This window comes from Copadichromis virginalis, linkage group LG9 (assembly GCF_057382275.1).
Source record: "Copadichromis virginalis isolate Kocher_CV1m ecotype Utaka linkage group LG9, C_Virginalis_male_GT1.1, whole genome shotgun sequence".
Taxonomy (NCBI): Eukaryota; Metazoa; Chordata; class Actinopteri; order Cichliformes; family Cichlidae; genus Copadichromis; species Copadichromis virginalis.
In genome coordinates, this window is record NC_140626.1 from 8,067,952 (window position 1) to 8,088,052 (window position 20,101).

The 20,101-nt window shown below is 41.6% G+C and overlaps 1 protein-coding gene across 3 annotated transcripts in view; it reads left to right on the forward strand.

Moving 5' to 3' along the window:
* Positions 1-20,101, forward strand: part of mpp7a (MAGUK p55 scaffold protein 7a) — a 67,675-nt gene that overhangs the window by 18,763 nt on the left and 28,811 nt on the right. For 2 of the 3 annotated variants that reach the window (XM_085467544.1, XM_085467541.1), the window contains exon 2: positions 13,294-13,441. In XM_085467544.1, coding sequence (XP_085323670.1) covers positions 13,405-13,441 — 37 coding nt within the window. In that variant the 5' untranslated portion in view covers positions 13,294-13,404. Of the gene's footprint in view, positions 1-9,449; positions 9,509-13,293; positions 13,442-20,101 lie in introns of those variants that run through there. The other variant, XM_085467542.1, reaches the window with a different exon arrangement.

Sequence of the window (20,101 nt, forward strand, 5' to 3'; positions counted from 1 at the left end):
AAATCCTCCTAACAAAAAAAGTAACTTCAAGGGCCAAACTGCATTCACGCCAACATGCAGGCCACAAGCAGGGATGACGTGGGCTGCAAGTGACCCCTGGGTTGCGAGTTTGAGACCCCTGATCTACATTGTTGTGCCTACTACATTTATATCTCACATCACCTTATACATGAAATCTAAATTAATTTACAAAACCAGTGTTTTCCCACACATTGACTTAACTTTGATGGGCCTGCCCAAGTAAAGTGGCAAATCATGTTACTACGTTGTTTTTTTTTTTGTTTTTTTTTAATCCATCTGGAGGACCATTGCCATATGCGATGATACATTCTTGGATACTTTTATTTTTGCAGTTAGTCTCGTTTTATGACTAGAAACCGGCTTTCAGGCCATTTCAGGTCGTTATTCTGTCTGCACTTAGTATCATTCATCTGCAAAAAACATCTTGTTCCATTGTAAGAAGTACCTGAACTCCACCTTCATGGACCAAAGCTGGTCGCCCCAGGATGGTAGTGCTTCATCTGCTCTAAAGTAATGCCGTCGCCAGCTAAGCAAAAATGTAAATCTGTAGGAAACTCCCAACTATCACAGCCAAAATCTGTGATGGTCTCTATCAGCCTGAGACATCAGAGCAAAGATTTAGTGAGACAGTAAGCCTTGGCGCCCCCATGCACTCACCCCCCATGCACACATGCTGTATTAAACCGCAGGTTGACCTGTGTGTGTTGGTAATTTGGAAGGTGCTGATTGCTGACACTCCATTATGGCTGCTGTCACTCTGCCAGGGGATAGCTATGGTGATACTCCCATTCTCACAGCCAGTGTCTGTGTGAGACGCCGCCCTGCAGTAGAAAAAGCTGCATTTGCAGTCTCCAAGGTTAAGCTTCTGCTCGTGGATATTTTATGACACAGCACAATTGATTCTATAGATCTGTGCCATCTGCTCATGTCTGATGCCTTGGTGATGATATCGTTTTGAAAACGTGATCTGCTGGAAGGATTGGACTCACGTGGTGGCACACACAGTAGCATTGTAGGTGAGTTTTTTTTGTTTTTTTTTGTTTTTGCATTGTCTGTCTACAGTGCATTTTCATTTCCCACGTTATACTAAGAGCGAGTTGCTTGTTGCCCTGGTGGTACTACCCTGATCGTGGCAGCCTGGCTGACAGTTGTTTTGCTGCCCCCAGAGGAGCAGCTTTGGTGTAATACAGTATTTTCTGCCACCAAAGCTTCCCACACACCATCTCACCACCTTTGTCCATCTGCTCGATCAGACTTTCTCCATCTGGTATGAAATAAAGCAGAGTCAACCTCAGCAGGGTTACTGCTGTGTACGACATGTCATGTTTTCTGGTTCTGTATCCACCATTTAGGGACAACCAAACACAATCTTAGTGTACTGAACTTGTGGGCTATGTTGTCTCCAGGTTAACGACATCCATCAGTCTCCGAGGTACATTTTACTTGCATGCCTTTTTAGTCTAAACGAATTACAGTCCGGATCCAAAGTTTCCCATTTTTTGGAAAAATGGCAAATAATCATATTTAGCATGGTGGGAACTTAACAAGGTTCCAAGTAGAGCTTCAACATTCAACAAGAAGAAATGAGAGTGAGACAAAACATTTTTTTGAGCATGCAATTTATTGAAAACAACGCTTAAACTGAAGCAGGCTCTTTTACAGCTGATCAAAAGTTTAGGACCACACCTCAAAAAAACCCTGTAAACCCCCCAAAACAGAAATCAAAGTTCCAAACATGAACTCAGTAATGAGTAGCTGCACCGTTATTGTTGATCACTTTAAAAATTTGTTGCGGCATGCTTGACGCAAGCATTTCCATGAGGTGTGGGAACATTTCTGCAAGTGGTGAAGACGGCCGCACGTAGGGGATCTACTGTCTACCATGTTTCAAGTGGTCTTAAACTTTTGATTGGGACTGCAAGCGGGCATAAAAAGCTAGGATTTTCAGCAAATAAAATGATTTTAATCTTCTTAAAATGAACTGTGACTGGATGTCCACGTTTGGAAACTACATCTTGAAATATGACAGTTCATCGTGCATATTCAAAGGCTGAAGTGGTTAACACAGAAAAGGGTGGAACAGCTTGCTATTTTAAGATAATATTAGCAATATTTATATAATAACAGCAGAAACCCTTCCTATGGGTAGTTTTTTACCAGGATGCAAGAGTTTTTAAAAAATTTTATTCTGTATTTAATGGCGACATGAAGAAAATTCCAGCTGTGATTCAAATTTTGTTAAGTTATCAATGGCAATGTACGCTGACATGGGAAACACAAACAGAGCATGCAATATCACATTCACAGGGGGATGATGAAGATGAAAATAAGAACAATTGGGATTTATTATGGATGTTTTTTAAAGATGTAAACGTTATTAATCGCTGTATGTGTGACGATGTTCGTGCAAAGTTTCATTGAGATTGGTCTGCCCGTTAAGGGGGAGAAGATACTGACCAATAGGTGATAGTGATCTAATAACTGTATTGGATATTGATTTGACTCTGAGATGAAAAATTGCCTCAGATATCACTGTTAAGTCTTGTCACATGAGACACATCAGCAGCAGCACATTGGCTGCTAGCAAGAGAGCTAATGTAGCAAAGTGACAGCAGCATGGACGTATTTAATTCCAGCTACACCAACAGCTTTTTGTCTGTTTATTTGTTTTAGTGTAAACTCTCTCCCCCTCCTGCATTCACTCACTTTCACTCTCAGTATGCTTGTTGTAACGCTTGTTTGGAAGCTTTTACTGCACTTGCATGTTGTCGCCAACTCCATTAATGGTATTTCACTTCGCCTGCCTCTTGTCAACTCCGCTCCACACACAACGTGTGCATGTGCAGTAAAAAAGGAGCAAAAAGAATAACAGAGGAGAAAAGGGGACACCATAAATAACAGCCTGTGACCCTCACATTAATACCAATTCAGTAAGTTTACTAAATTTAAAGTTGAGGCTGGACGACCTCAAAGATTATGGAACGATTCTCAGTCTCTTCCTCACAGTGGGAATTGCAGTTTGGGATCAAGGCTTTGTATAAACACAATTAGCATTATTGTGAATTGATTTATTCTTGTATCATGAAAGTTCATCTACCAGATGTAGGATGTGTCCTAACAGTTTGTTATAAAGATTGGGTGTTTATGCACCGGGCTTGTGTTAAATTATGAACGTGAGGGGAAAGTGAGTCAGTGTACAGCCGCACATCTAAATCCTTTCCTGTCTTATTGGTGATGATCCGGTTCTCTCAGCAGGCTAGTTTTCCCAGCTTGTCTCTCAACATGCATTGTCACGATGACTTGATAATGATGTTGTTAGACACACGTGCACACACGCGCACGCTTGACAGATGTTCTCACATTTCATTGTTCAATGTGGGAACAGTGTAGAGTTTCACCTGATGAGGCAAAGAAACATAGCAGAGCTTAGCTGATAAAGTCATGCTTCATTGCCTACAGTCTCCATATTGAGTTTTGCTGGTTTGTCGAATGCTTTCTGTGCTAGTCGTTACATAACTGTATGTATCACAGGACTTTTAAGGAAATATACTCTGTGGTTAACCAAGAACAATTTTATAGTTTTTGTATAATATATGAAAGCTGAATTCCTGCCAGCTTCTATCTTGAAAGAAAAGTCAGGTTTTACCAGCTTTTCTCTTTTAAGATGGGGACTCTGTACAGCCTCCTATTTATTACTGAGCTTAGTGTAGGTCTCTGCTGCTTCATTTTAGGTCTGGGTCATCTGGAGGCCTTGCTTCATTACTCTGAAAGGGATCATAGAGGGGGTGAGTGGACAAATGACTAACAGGAGGCAGAGGTGGAGGAAACTGCCTCCTGTTCCTCACGGTGATGGAGAAGAGTTTGGTTTGTTTTCTGACTTTTTAACCCCTGTTTTGCAAAGAAGCACTCTGGGTTTTAGTCAAAGCTGGTACATCCTACCTTTTCAAATGGATTCCCAGAAGCCGTTAACACTGAATGGATGAGGCATTAGTCGCACATCTTTGAAAGCTCGTGTTTCAAATTTGTGCAGTTTTTGAGCAAATCCAGTAATTTTGGGAACTCCAGCAGACATGTTTTTATTGACTGTGCAGTTTTAAATGGACCAGGCCATTGCTTTCAGCCACAACACTGATTACTTCTGATTAAAATTTCACTTTGTAGCTCCTGCCTTCACTGGACAGCTAACTTATTGCAAACAGTGTATCTTTATCTGCTCCGAGAAACAATCGCCACCAAATGGCAGGAGTGCTGACCTGACATCCTTTAGTTTGTTCCTTGAATAGCTTCTGTGTGACACGCAGAGAGAGTAGAATTGAGGATTTGGCAGCTTTGAGGTTGCTCGGTGGTTTGGACTTTCCTTGGCAGTTAGAAACTATGTTGGACGCACGTAGGATGACTGTCACCCCGGCTGATTTAAACCTGTGTTTGTGTCACGGAGGGGGCAAGACCATAGCCAAACTGTGGAGGCTTATTGGAGGAAGTGGCTCCAGTGGGTGGCATGGTAACCCCCCCCCCAGATAGGCAAAAAGTTGAGATAATAACAGCTTCTAGTTAAAACTGCTGTTGGTGTGTGGTTAAAACACATTTCTTCCTGTTTAAAGGAGTCTGTGAATAGTTTTTGTTTTGTGACTGTAAACCACTGATGTGGTTACATGGCTACACAACACATTCCTCTCGGATGTGTTTTGATAATTTTTTCTTGAATATCTTTGTTTACTTGCAGTGAAGCAGAGCTCTGGACACACAGCCATGTGCTTTTCACTCTGGGGTCCAGTTTTTGACCGAGCTCTTGCTCCACCACCAGCTGGGTGGCATCTAGTAATGTTTGTTTTCCAACATAAGCAGCTTAGCCCTCAGATTATCAGTCGCTGCAAGTGATGTTTCGCAGCAAGGATTGCTTCAGCCATATACCTTCCGTTGTTATTCCCTTGGCGTGCCAGCTTCTATTCTTGCCTCCACCCTCATAGCACCTGTTATACTGTGAGAGGTGGACTTGGATCCTGCTCTGTTATCAGAGTAGATAAATAGTGACAACATAAAAAGATTAAAGACAGTTTTAGTAGTTTTTAAACATGTGGCAGGTGATCAACATTATGATGATAAATCACAAGATGAGATTAAGTGTTGTTTTTATTGTTGGTCAGTTTAGCGTATGCGTCCCAGTATGCTATAAAAGAATTAAATGCTTGCTCACAGTCTGCTAAGGATTTTCTCTTTGCATTGGGCCAGAATGTGCTATAATGCTGTGTCTTCAAGAGAATGACACCAGAGTCAGTAACCTGGAGTTATTGAACCAGCCCGAAATGGAAAATGATCCTGTTACAGTTGCATTTGAGTCTGCGAAGCTCAGGATATTTTTATATCAAGTCAAAAGGCAACATTTCCAAAAAGCCCACCTCTCTGGGGATTAATGAAATAAAAGCCCTATTTTTAGAGCGGACGTTCACTTACATGGCAGTTTTGTAATCTACGAGCAGGCAGATGTCTACCTGCTCAGAGGGACTCTTAGTTTATGACTTCTAAGTGAATTATGGGAGTTAAGAGCTCATCACGCAAACCATCACTTAAGCGTTTATCTCTCCATCTCCTGAGCACGATGATGGTGATATTTGTTACTGCAGTAGCATGACCTTACCAGCTCTAGCTCTGACCTGCATCAGCTGCAGTTTTAATCCATGCAGCTGTCTACTAAGGTCTTGGATTTTACTCAAGCTGTACGTCCTCAAAAATTACCAGGTTTTCAGACTTCTGACCAATTTCTTCTGTTTTTTGTTTGAGTGGTGCAACTACAGAGACTGCACGCTGGAGTCTCTTTGCTTTTAAAATACAGTGAATGTCTTACATGTGGACATTGGTGTTGGGTGCCATGGATCAACAGTCAAATGTCTATTTATCTATACATCTCTGTATTTTTCTTGATTAATTAATTAATTTATTATTACAATTACAATATGTAAGATGCTACAAACACCATTACTAAAACAAACTCATAAATATAAAATCTATAAAAATGTTCATAGATCATTAACGCCATATTTGATACATACAGTTTTTTTGTGAGATTTTAGACTTCCACATCATCAGCGTGATTACACCTGGGGTTAACTTGAAATGCATGTCTGTGGACTGTGGGAGGAACCTGCAAGGACATACAAGCAACACACAGGAAGGTCTCGGCTGACCAGGAAGTTTGAAGCAGGAACCTTTTTGTCGCTAACGACAACGTTAGACACAATTTCTCCAATTATGTAAAGTGTTACATATAATATATACAGAAAAGTTTCCAATCCTCTGGTTTATGACAGAATTCCTATGAAACAGATGAAACACCCATCCAAGTAAGTGCAGCCTTACTGATGGACCTGTACGGCTGTAAATGTATCTGACTCATAGTTATCTTTGCTCTGAAGTTGTCTTGACATGGCTAGCTTTGTGCCTCGAATATTACCACAATGCTTGTTGATACTACAAGGGATTATTTATAGTGGCAGTGAGAGTTATTTTGGGCTAAAATGGGCCAAACAGCATTAGAGTGCAGCTAGGAGCGTGAGATACAGCTGGTGTCATTGGGATGAGTAAATGCTACACTTCTTTTTTTTTTTTTTTTTATCTACCTTTATTTAGGTGATATTCTTTTATATTCTCCTCATTGTTGCTCTTTCCTCTTGCTTTCTACATGTATTAATTATGCACGTGTTAATGGGCTCGCTTCCACTTTCCACTGCAGCTTTGGTAACTCATATGTTAAACACTCACAGTGGGTGGGCGTGTGTGTCAACATGCATGAAAAGTAGGCAGACCGTACTTTAACTTATCGGCCTGTCTGCAGGCCGCATTCCTGCTTTCTTATCGGCTTCATCCCATCCGTCTGTCAAACTCTCTCGTTCTCTCTCTTTCCTTTATTCTATCTGTATATCTCTCTCTCTCACCCCCTCCTCACCTACAGTGCACTCCAGGTAGAGCACTTCACTCCGGTAATATCTGGTGAGGATGTAGGCTACCCGGCAACACTGGCATTTGGAGGGACATAGAGATTAGAGAGGCTTATGGCTACCTGCTGTTCTCTCTCTGTCCCTCTCACTGTAGGTTTATTTTATTTGCTCATGTAATGAATGGAAATTGAAGTGTGTGTGTGTGTGTGTGTGTGTGTGTGTGTGTGTGTGTGTGTGTGTGTGTGTGTGTGTGTGTGTGAAGAAGAGTCATGCATTAGCATCTCCCTCACTATAAATAAACACAATTTCATTCAGGGACTTTGAGTCCTGTGGGGTTTAAGTGAAGTACTCAAATCAATGATATTATGTGATTAAGCAAAGTGTGTTTTACTCCTCTTTTCTCTGCACCACCACTCCCACTATATCCACCCTCCGCCTTTTTGTTCTCCATCTGATGTCTAGGATCAATGTAATTGGTTAATGACTGGTTCAACACGGTGTGTGTGTGTGTGTGTGTGTGTGTGTGAGAGAGAAAGTGGAATGTGTCAGTGGCAACTGATAGTCACTTTGGCCTCCTCTCCTTGTTGATGGGTCAGAGACAGACAAAGAGCTGCTATGTCTGCATGGGAACCAGAGGGGAGTGACAGGAGGAGAACAAAGAGGTGGAGGAGGAGGTGTTAAGGACAAGCAAGTAGCTGACTGTACACTGGAGCATTTGAAACAAATGTACTGTATATTTGTATTTTTAATGAGTCATTGTTTATAGGCTTTATGACATGGCAATTACTCTTTCTTCTGTTAGGAGTATACAAAATATGTTGAACATTTGAATATCATCAGAAAAGAGATTTAAAAAATACAATTAGACTGCACAAGACTTGGACTATATCTTTCAGGTTTTATGGTAAAAATAATTTTTTCTCCTGCTAAAAACTTTATAAGCATTAAGTAACACACTGTTCCTTTCAGCAAGGTTTAATTTATGCAGCATCAATTAACATTAACGGCCGCTTCAAGGGGCTTGTGATGTAAATGTCCTACAATATTAGTGAGAAAACCCCAACAAGCAGACACTCTCCTATAAGCAAACACGGGGGGAGAAAGAACTCATTTTAAACAGGAAGTGAACATGTTCAGCGAGATAATTTGATGCTATGAGGTCTTTAAGATAGAGCTGTAATCAAAGGGTGACATGTATTCATCGTGGGCATATGTGAAATAATCTGTGAAATAATGACATCTGATCTAGATAAGAACCTTCAGGAGCCTAAGATGTACCTGTGGGAAAGGTTTGGTTGTTCAACACCTGATGGTCTACGATGAGTTTGTGGACAAAGAAACACACTGTGTATTATAGCAGTGCTGTTGTATTATTATGGACAATTAATCTCCCATTTATTATCATTATCTGTTAGTTTCAACTTAGTAAGAAGGTTACGCAGGTAATAGATGTCCCCATTCAGTATACTTGGAGGAAAATGGCAAATGGTACGTTAATGCTCCTGAAAAAGCCTTATCAAGGATTTTTGGCCATGCATCTGCAAAGCTGTGTTTGAAAAAGAATATCTGCTTGAAATGACCATTTATCTGCTTTCTTTATATGCCTCTTTTGGCAGATCAGGGTTGAATTAAGTGTTCAATGAAAAAAGCTCAGATAATGTGTACAACTGGCAACTTGCTCAAGTCTTGCAAAATGATTGCACTACAATACTCTTAATCAATTCCTTTTTTTTCTTCTCAAAATCCATTGTAATCTGATTTGTTAATAAGAATTATAATTTTCTGTCTTTGTGTGCCACCTTAACTAAATGAGCATCAAGAACAAAACTGCCTCCTCTGTGGAGGAATAATGGGGCCCTGCCTGGCAGGCAGTGGATGAGATTACCGATCCCTGTATTTACTGGCACACTGAGGCACATCTTGAGGTCATGATGGGGACACTCACACACACAAAAAATACACAAACTGAAGCAACAATGTGAATGTAAGCTGTCAGCTATTCTCCAAAGTAGTTTTTGCTCCTGGTGGCTGAGCAGTGAAAATATTTAGTGAGCTGATTGCACCATCTAGTGGTTATTTGTTGTTATTACGTTTTGAAAAGACTACACTGTATTGCGTTTACTAAGCACTTTATCTGGACCTTTTTGTTACATTGTGTATGACAGAAGGAAATATAGTTTGATTGATACGTTTCTATAGTATACTTAAAAGCATGTTTAGCCAAACAGAAGCAAGGCTGTATGTAAAATCAAAGTCAAATAAAAGTTTCCAGTTTCGGAGAAGACCAAGATAAGACTTGTTTTTTTTTGTGCCAGGGTCAAACTGGTTAACACCCTTTCTGTCTCTTTACTATTGAGTTGTAGTGTAAATTAAAAGTGGGTGGAGCGCAGTCAACCCTTAGGCAGGAGGAACTCGAATTTCAGGTCTTTCCAGGTGAGCTGACACACCTGGCGGGTGGGTATCATCCTGTATGGGAGGCTCTAGTGTTTTTGTGCACGTCTGAGTATCTGCTGCTGCGTAGAAAGCTGTTTCTGTTGAACGAAGAAGGTGATCTGGTAAGTCCCTGCAGAGCTTTTGGCCATTTCTTCTTGATTTGTTATCTTGTGTAGAACATCTTTGTCATCGGATTTTGGCTGGTTGGCTTACTGAACCTGTTTTTGCCCTGCACATGTATTCAATCATGTGCTCATGAAGGTTTCTGTGGTCAAATGATTTTTGTGTAGACAAAGTGACTTTGCTTGTTCTTTTTTCACTTTCTATCAGTATTTGTACAGTTCATACTGATTGATACGATTACCCTGTTACTATGAGCTTTTATTACATGGGAAGTGTTACAGTTTGGAGTGCTGCTGCAAAACATTTAGTGTAGTTTTTCTATAGGAAACATTGAATACAGTAGAGAGTTGTATATTGATTTTCTTGGCGTGTGTGTGTGTGTGTGTGTGTGTGTGTGTGTGTTCATGTGTGTACATATACATAAGCAGAAGTATTTTATGTGGAACAACTGGACAGTCATGAGGAACACATGGCTGAGTGCTGATTCTGTCTGAGCTGTCAGAAAAATCCCACCTGAGCCCGAGAGATGAGAGCTCACTTTTCACATTTTCCTGTTAACTGCTTACAAGGACGCTGCCCTTGATATGAACTCTTCTACATCTTGGTTTACACCGATATTCCACATTTGCTAACCCAATCCTAACCTAATTTACATATGTATGCATGGACTTCTTCCTATTGCTCATTGCTTTGTTATTACTGCTCCTCTCCTCCTTCATAGCAGTCAGTCATTGCAGGAACACAAACCATGCCAGGTACCGCCAAGTCTTATTTTAAGCAGCCCCGATCCCTCATAAAGCTAACGGCTATTAAGCAGATGACGCATGGCACACTCCAGAAAACTCAACCCTGTCCCGCCAACGCCACGCGCCTCATGCTTAATAGGAATGGACGTAGTGACACTTTGGCAGGGCCACAGCGAAGCAGGAGAAAGACATTATTCAACAATGTGTTTTTCCACAGAAGAACCAGAAAACGGCAGAGGGCTGCCATCAGAAGGATTTCTCAATTTCTTTCTTTCAATTTCAGAATGTCATGTGGATAAAAATTCCCAAAGACCACGCTTTAATACACTGCAATTATGCACAGCTCATTGAAATGGAGTTCCACTGTGTGTAAATGAATGTTCGCCTTTACCACAGCTGGTTAAGCTGCAATTATGCTCTTACAAGTGTGTCATGTATGCTTGTGTGCATCGCCTGTAACTCTATCTACTTCTGTCTGTCTGACTTTGCACATTGTGGTTCCTTCAAGTCAGTATGATGTAGAGTAGCTGAAATACAAATTGATTTCTTTCTTCACAGTCGCCCCGATACCAACACCCCAAACCGAAGCTTACCAATGGGGCTTCAAGTTAAAAAAACACAGTTTTCCATAAAAAGCACAGCTTTATTCCTCGTTTTAAACCCACGAGCTTGTAAATCTCTCATCTTCAGTGTCTGTAGCAGAACCTCCCTCTTTTTAAACATCATCACAGGACTAATGTTTGGAAACCTCTTTTTGTGGACTTGAAGATTGTGTGCTGTCTGCTATCATAACTGACCTTTATGGGAACACACAAGAGCAAGCAAAAACAACATAGTGTACCCTTCAGCATGCAGCTGTTGATTACTGTCTGCAAATTTAATACCTCAGCAAGTCTGTGGCCTTGGATGCTGCAGGAACTATGCAGTGGATTTAGATGATAGTTGGAGGTAAAGGGTTAGGGAATCACCAGTGATTACACAGACCTCAAACTGTTTTATCCTTTTAATATATATTTGGTACTGACTAAAACATCTAGTAGGATTGAGTGTCTAAGAAGTGTCGAATCTGAAAGCTAACATTAAATATTTTCATCAAATTTGTGATCACTGCAGTGATTGCTTTTATTTAAATGTCACAAGATGAATTTCTTCAATCTAGCTGACAGAACGGTGTTGGTAAAAGGAGCATGTGTTGCACAGGCTGCTGAATAGATTTTCTGTCATATAAGGACCAGTGTAGATAAACCCTGAAGCTGATCAGCAGACACTGGAGCTGCTGGATAACTTTGGAGCTAACTGCTCCTTTGAGCTGTAACCAGAGCAGGTGTGACAGGGCTGGTTTTGGATGGTCATCAGTTACGCAGTGGAGACGAGTGTCATTCATGGTGGCCCAGTAAAATCCAGTGCCAGGAGCTGGCCTTGCTGTTACTGGATGTGGGAAGAACAGGACAGACAGAAAATCCAACATCCCAGTGGGTGCCTGGGGAGGATTCAGTGGCGCTGACCTTCGTTGGCAAAGTTGACCTCTCTTGTGTCCTGTCGTTGCTCTTCCTGTCAGGCCCAGATGGAGACAGCATTTCTCCCAGTTGAACCCTGAGAAAGCATTCAGAGGATGACACGTTTTTCTCCTGTTTCTTTACCTGATGAAGTTCTTGATGTCTTTTGGCCATTTGCTTTGAGCAGTGATCTTCCAATGTCCCGTCTGCTCAAGAAAGAGGAGAGGAAGCTAAAGATTAAATAACAAAACTGTCTTCAGGTTTTAAACTTGAAACAGACTTTACATTTCTTGATAGGCAGTGAGAAGTTTCAGGCACTCGAGTGTTTTTCTCTGTAAGTCATTCACCTCCTGACTGTTTCTCTCTCTAACTTCATCAGCATCCAGCTGAGATTCAGATTGTTCCACCGATTCTCCCCGCAGGCCCAGCAGAAAGGATTGTTTTTGAAAAGAGAAGAAGAAAAACAGTCTGTGCACCTTTCCATCACCCAGATGTGTTTTCGTACATGCAGACAAGATCTTCTGACTTACACACATACAGGTGGTTTGTTGAGGAAAAGTCCTTCAGGTTGCACCCCAGCTGGGGTTTTTAGGGTGAACACTCCCTGCAGTTGCAACAGTTCCCACTAGATGGTGGGAGAACCATTTGGAGATGTCAGGCTTTACATGGATACATGGAGGAACAGCTCATTGCAACTAAGCAGAGCTTGACCTTTATCAACATGGCAAGGTGTCACTTTACTCCTCCCATGACCATCAGATTTTCTTGTGGTCTGAACAGACACTAACAGTTGAGAATGTGGTCATTCCCCTTCACATGCAACAAAAAATGAAGAAAAAGATGGTGCAGCATGCCTTAAGACTTTTCATGTTTGTTTCTATTTTGCTGCGTAGGCTCAAACTCTACATGTGTTTGTACAGAGCTGGAGGTTTTCTTCCTGTTAAAGATTGTAGTTCCCACTGATGCTAAATGTTTTCTAATACGGCGTTGTCTGATTGTCGGGGTTTTCTCTCTATTATTGTAGGGTATTTAGCTTACAATAAGCGCCTTGATGTGACTGTTGCTGTGATACAGTCTTATATACATAAAATTTATTAAAGGTTGTGGTAAAGTAGCTGAAACTCCAACCCATGCAGAGGATGAACAGAAGGAGAGAAAAAAGGATTAGTTTGAGCTCTGGATAATGGAAAACTATTTCAATAGAATCCAAGAATAAAGACATGGAGTTGGAAATGAGCAGAATACGTGTGTGTTGTCCACACTGATGCACATTAGCTGCTTGGTTTCCTTATGTTGTGATTCAGGGGGATATATAAGCTGAAAAGTAGCAGCAGAAAAAGTAATGCGTTGTAAACACCAGAAGTAAATTGTGAACACACTGTCAACGCACATGCACTGGCTCACCTACAGAGACAAATATATGTTTTATAATATATATATTTATATCCATGGTTACAGATGCCAGTGTAATCCCTAAACACATACTCAGACATATACATCTATTCTGCCACAAGTAGGCTCAAAATTCTTGTTCTCTTGCAGGGCTCTATGGCATAAAGCCCATCCTCAGATTCAGCTGGAGATTGCTTCCGAGGAGCTCCTGACGCCATTTTCCACAGTCTGAGGAGAACCAGGAAGTAGCCGGCAGGAGGCATGCCTGCCCTGGCCACCGGAACCGGCCATGAGCCAGGTAACGGACCCTCAGGCAAGGAACACAATCAGCAACACTACTAATATGTGTCATTTAGAAGAAATTGCTAAAGGACTTATTTGATTCATGCTATTATGTGGCTCCACAGCATACAAATAGAAGAGTATGAATGCAAGTCTGACCTCAGCTGAAAAATGAATACATCTTTATTTAAATGTCAGTATAGCCTGTTGGTGCGCCCACCACTTCAAGGGGAGCCCAAATTTAATTTCAGTGTAGAAAAGAATTACTATTCGTGTGCCTCAGGGTACTTTTTCTTCACTCGAGTGGACCATGTAAAACTGCGGTTGGAAAATAAACCAAAGTCTATTTTCGCTCCATTTTGTGCCCAGCTCAATGAAAAGCATACTGCTGTGAATTTACAGTTTAACAACATAGAGCAAAACGATGTTAAAATACATACACCGTGCTCTCGCCTTCCAGTTGTGAGGAGTGCGTGTGTGTGATGTCAGAACGAGGAACATGTCAGACTTGTCATCACAGAGACAGCTGGCAGAAATCACCACCTCTCCCCTCAGGAACGCTTTCCTCCTCTCAGACCGGCTTAATGGGCAGCTACATCACTGTGCACGCACACACAGAGGTCTTGACAAGCTCCGAACAGCATGAGGACAAAAGGAGGAGAGACATTAAGTCTTACGCTGATGGATAAAGAGCGTGTGTTTTTCTGTGTCCAGACTTTTAACAGAGTAAAGAGCACCAGGGTGGCTGTAGCTCAGGTGATAGATCAGGTCAGCTACTCATTGGAAGGTTGGTGGTTCGATCCCTGGCTCCCCCTAGTCTGCATGCCAAAAATCCTTGAGTAAGATTCTAACCCCCGGTTGCTCTCCAATACATCCGTCGCAGCGTGAATGTGTGTGAATGTTTGCTAAACATCCCTGAAGTATAGAAGAATGAATGGGGGGGAATGTGGCATGTTGTGCTTTGAGTGCTCTGGGAGAGTAGAAAAGCGCTATATAAGAATCAGTCCATTTACTAGTAACCAAAGGTCCTGTTGTTCTGGAAATTTGTAGAGGCAAAGTAGAAAGCCGTGAAGTTGTGTGTGCAGGTGAAACCTAATGAGCATTATGGATGAATGTTGTGTTACAGGTTGGGAGAAGTCATAAATGCTTGTGGTTAGCCTGGCATAGGGAGTGACCGACGTTCGCACAGATTACTGGTAGTATTACTCCTGGTATCCTAAGAAAGCTGTTGATTTAGGAGCCAAAGTTCTGTGAGAATGATGGAAAAAAGAATTCATAGTTTTCAAGAAAAAAAGCAACCATTTAATTGATAAATACATTTTTAGATCAGCTGTGACTTAAAACTACAGCTTCAAAATGTAATAAGGAAATAACATCTTAAAAAATATGATGACTCCTGGTGCACCACTGTTGTTTAATCTGTTTCAATACAATCTGTACTTCCAGCTGGAAGACATATGATAGATAATATTTTATTGAATTTCCTTTCTGCAATGTAGTTTTATATTTGCCATGCCCTGGTTTTAAAGGTTGCTCTGCTACCACAAATAAGCCACAAAAATGATGATGATGAAACTCTGCAGAATCGTGTGACGAGTGAGAGGCCAAGCACGAGAGAGAAGAAATGAGAAACTGAGATAAACTAAAGTGAACGGCAGTTATGGCATGGGGAGAAAGGTTTGTGCTATGCTGAGGTTTGTTGCACCCATAGCAAGGTATTACGCGATCACACCTTCCTACCACACGAAGAATGAACAACATCCATCCATCCATCAATCACCCTGTATCGTAGTTAAGCAGCAGCAGCCTGAGCAGAGAAGCCCAGACTTCCCTCACCCTGGCTGCCTTATCTTTAGTCAGAGAAAGGAGGCTCTTCTAGGGGACACCAAGACTTCAACAGAGCCAATCAACAGATATAATCTCTCCAGCAAGTCATTGGTCTGCTCTGGGGTTACCCCATGGTAGGACATGCCCAAAATACAGTGGGGCAAAAAAGTATTTAGTCAGCCACCGATTGTGCAAGTTCCCCCACTTAAAATGATGACAGAGGTCAGTAATTTGCACCAGAGGTACACTTCAACTGTGAGAGACAGAATGTGAAAAAAAAATCCATGAATCCACATGGTAGGATTTGTAAAGAATTTATTCGTAAATTAGGGTGGAAAATAAGTATTTGGTCACCACAAACAAGGAAAATCTCTGGCTCTCACAGACCTGTAACGTCTTCTGTAAGAAGCTTTTCTGTCCCCCACTCGTTACCTGTATGAATGGCACCTGTTTGAACTCATCATCTGTATAAAAGACACCTGTCCACAGCCTCAAACAGTCAGACTCCAAACTCCGCCATGGCCAAGACCAAAGAGCTTTCGAAGGACACCAGGAAAAGTATTGTAGACCTGCACCAGACTGGGAAGAGTGAATCTACAATAGGCAAGCAGCTTGATGTGAAAAAATCAACTGTGGGAGCAATCATCAGAAATTGGAAGACATACAAGACCACTGATAATCTCCCTCCATCTGGGGCTCCACGCAAGATCTCATCCCGTGGGGTCAAAATGATCATGAGAACGGTGAGCAAAGATCCCAGAACCACACGGGGGGACCTGGTGAATGACCTGCAGAGAGCTGGGACCAAAGTAACAAAGGTCACCATCAGTAACACACTACAACGGCAGGGAATCAAATCCCGCAGTGCCAGACGTGTTCCGCTGCTGAAGCCAGTGCATGTCCAGGCCCGTCTGAAGTTTGCCAGAGAGCACATGGATGATACAGCAGAGGATTGGGAGAATGTCATGTGGTCAGATGAAACCAAAGTAGAACTTTTTGGTATAAACTCAACTCGTCGTGTTTGGAGGAAGAAGAATACTGAGTTGCATCCCAAGAACACCATACCTACTGTGAAGCATGGGGGTGGAAACATCATGCTATGGGGCTGTTTTTCTGCCAAGGGGACAGGACGACTGATCCGTGTTAAGGACAGAATGAATGGGGCCATGTATCGTGAGATCTTGAGCCAAAACCTCCTTCCATCAGTGAGAACTTTGAAGATGAAACGAGGCTGGGTCTTCCAACATGACAATGATCCAAAACACACCGCCCGGGCAACAAAGGAGTGGCTCCGTAAGAAGCATTTGAAAGTCCTGTTGAAAGTCCTGGAGTGGCCTAGCCAGTCTCCAGACCTCAACCCCATAGAAAATCTGTGGCGGGAGTTGAAAGTCCGTGTTGCTCGGCGACAGCCCCAAAACGTCACTGCTCTCGAGAAGATCTGCATGGAGGAATGGGCCAAAATACCAGCTACTGTGTGTGCAAACCTGGTAAAGGCCTATAGTAAACGTTTGACCTCTGTTATTGCCAACAAAGGTTATGTTACAAAGTATTAGATTATTCTGTTACTATATGTTACCTTATATATGTAATCAAAGTAGTTGAATTATAATACTGCTGTAGATCATATTATACCCTTTAATATAGAGGGTGTGATCTGTATGTAGTTTAGTTCTCATTATACTTTTGAGTTAACAGAACATATTCACATATTAGTTCATTAGATAAATGTGCATCACTCTGTATCCTTGATCTGCTGGGAATGTGTTACACTGTTTTCTTGACATGCTCTATTGTTGAATCATAAAAAGAAGGTTGTAAGCAGGAGACTTGGTGTCTAAGACAGGGGAGATAGACCACATTCCATACCCCCACCTTTCAGAAGAGCAGAAAGACAGGGAGCCGAGGTCATAACTTAGGCGCCGTAAGAGAGAAAGAATGTAATGTTTAGGCTTTTACGACTAGGTGGGGGCCACCAGAGACTATAAGAAGCTGAATAACCCGTCACCATTTTGAGACTGCTGTGACCCTCTTCAGGCAGGTCTCCCCATCATGATGGTCCTTATGCTCTTAAGTGTTGAATTGTATGGAAATAAATGATTGTTGATTGAGCATAAATACACCAAGCATTGTCCTTCCTTCAGCCCAAAGATTCAAAGAATTGGGAAATTTCAACAAAAGTATTGAGTTGTATTTTTGTTATTGACCAAATACTTATTTTCCACCCTGATTTACGAATAAATTCTTTACAAATCCTACCATGTGGATTCATGGATTTTTTTTTTCACATTCTGTCTCTCACAGTTGAAGTGTACCTCTGGTGCAAATTACTGACCTCTGTCATCATTTTAGGTGGGGGAACTTGCACAATCGGTGGCTGACTAAGTACTTTTTTGCCCCACTGTACTTCATCTAGCAGGCATCCAGATGGCATCCTAGTCAGATCCCTTATTTATCTGACTCCTTTAAATGCGGAGCAGCAGCTGCTCTACTCCGAGCTCCTCATCCTGTCTCTAAGGGACAGCCCAGCCATCCTGGATGGGAATTGATCAGAATTTATTGATTCTGATTCCATTATCAATATCAGCTGTTGTCACCATTGTTAAGTAGGATCTCAAAGACATTACATTTGTTCAAATTAATTACAGACTGTATGCTCAAAGGTTTGTGCTCGTCTGTTTGTAATCTGTTGAAGTTCAGGGTCTGGGGTTGCCATTCACTCAGCTTTAACATCACTTTAGGTTCTTGGCTAGCTTAGCATTAGCATGTTGTCTATGCAGATACTTGCAAAGAGCCAAAGTTGTGTTAAGAGCATAGTACAGTTGTTTCTGTCCTGGATATCATTTGCACTTTAACACCCGCTGATTGTAGAGCAAGTGCAAGTGGATAAGTGGAATCGATAGGCAAACACATTAACGGTTCCAAGGACTTGGACTACTGGGAACTGTTTCTCTACAAGAACTTGTTATTGATTCCCATCCTTAATTAGAATGAAACTCATTTTTCTGCCAAATCTATCTTTAAAAGTGAAAGCCCAAAGAGGAACCAACATTTAAAATGAAAGAGGTAGGAACTGAAAAAAAAGGAGAGAATAAACTCAGACAATAACACATAGACAAAGAGGACATAGAGTAAAGGAAGTTACATTCAACAACACAAAGGCTTATACAAACAAGCACTTCCATAGATTTATTCAGAGGTAAGAGAAATGAATCTAAGCTAAACTTCAGGAGGAAATAAAGAATATGGTACTTACACTGTGACACCTGACTTTAAAAGAATCATGAGAAGAAAACAGATAATATGGTAGGGATGGTGTCACACACATTAAATTACTAATGTGTGTTTTTTAAAGGGAGTTCCTGACTTGATGAGTGGGAAAAAATGACATTTTCCATACCTATGATTTGTTGCCAAAAAGCCACGCCATTGTTTATATAATAATTCATATAAATTTAATAACTTGAAAAATGTTAACCTCTAAAAACTGTAAGTATGTCTGTAAACTTCAATTTGTAGATACATTTCATCAAAATGTTTGTGTTTTGATGTGTATTTTCCTGAATTTGTATGCAGCACACATCCCCACATAGCAAAATTTGTAAGGCCCGGATCTGGCCCACACATTGTGCTTACACGTGGCACACATACCACAAAGAATGACGGCCCTTTGGTGGCCCAGATCAGGTTACCAGAGGTGGCCCACACATGGGCCAGCACAGGGCCAGTTGCAGACACACTGCTGGCCCTGTGCTGGCCCAGAACAGTTTCACCTCTGGCCCCAGATATCAGCCTAATGTGTACCTTAATCAAGCCATGTAATAACAACATGTGCTGGAACATAATAGAACAAAAGTAACATGACGAAACTGTGTTCAGACAGTGAATGGACTGATTCTTAACTCAGTGCTTCCTAACTACATTCGTACACATTCACACTCTTGACATGCAGACTGGAGGAGCCAGGGATCGAATCACTAAGCTTCCGATCAGTAGATGACCTGCTCTACCTCCTGAACTACAGCCACCCAGTGGTAAACATGAGTAAACTGTCACTAGGTTTTGGATAAAGTGTACACTCATAAACCTGTCAAACCTGCATTTGAAACGTTGGCTACCATAGCAGTATAGTATTGCAACATGGCATTTGGGTCTTCTAACTAAAATAGGAAAATAGGAACATAAATAGTGCCATCATTGACAGACCTGGCCCACATCTGGTTGACATACACCCTGCCATGACACCAGTCAGTCAGAAGTGCCAGCTTGATCCCAGATCCGGGCCAGACCTATTTTCTATGAGCCTGGGCCACATACACCAAACCACATCGGGCCAAATGTGGCATGCCATCACATAAACAGTGCCATCTATGCCAGGCCTGGCCCATATCTGGATGACATATCACTTACCATGCCGGAAGTCAGCCAGCAGTGCCGGCTTGACACCAGATCCGGGCCAGACCTGTCTGCTATTTGGGCCCTTGTATGTCATCTGACAGTTCTAGCTTATTAAACTGGCAGGTCATAGTGACAAATAATGGGGTTTTGAGATTTTCCATCCAAATCCATCAGTCTGCAACTTCTGCTGTCACCCTGTTCCCACATTTATACTCAAAACATGTCAAATCTGTCAGCAAAACACCAAACACATGCCTGACAAAAATTCACGCTCCTCAGTGTGATTGCAGTTATCCATCAGTACATCCTCTTCTGTAATTTCTTTTATCAAAGTTCACTGAAAACCGTTTTTTTCAGCAAGTTTGGCAAAAAAAATTTCAAATAAGTATCTTTTACTATCAAGTCTACTGCTTTGTCAGTAAAGCTGTTGCTTGAGGCTGTCTTTCCTCCTCTC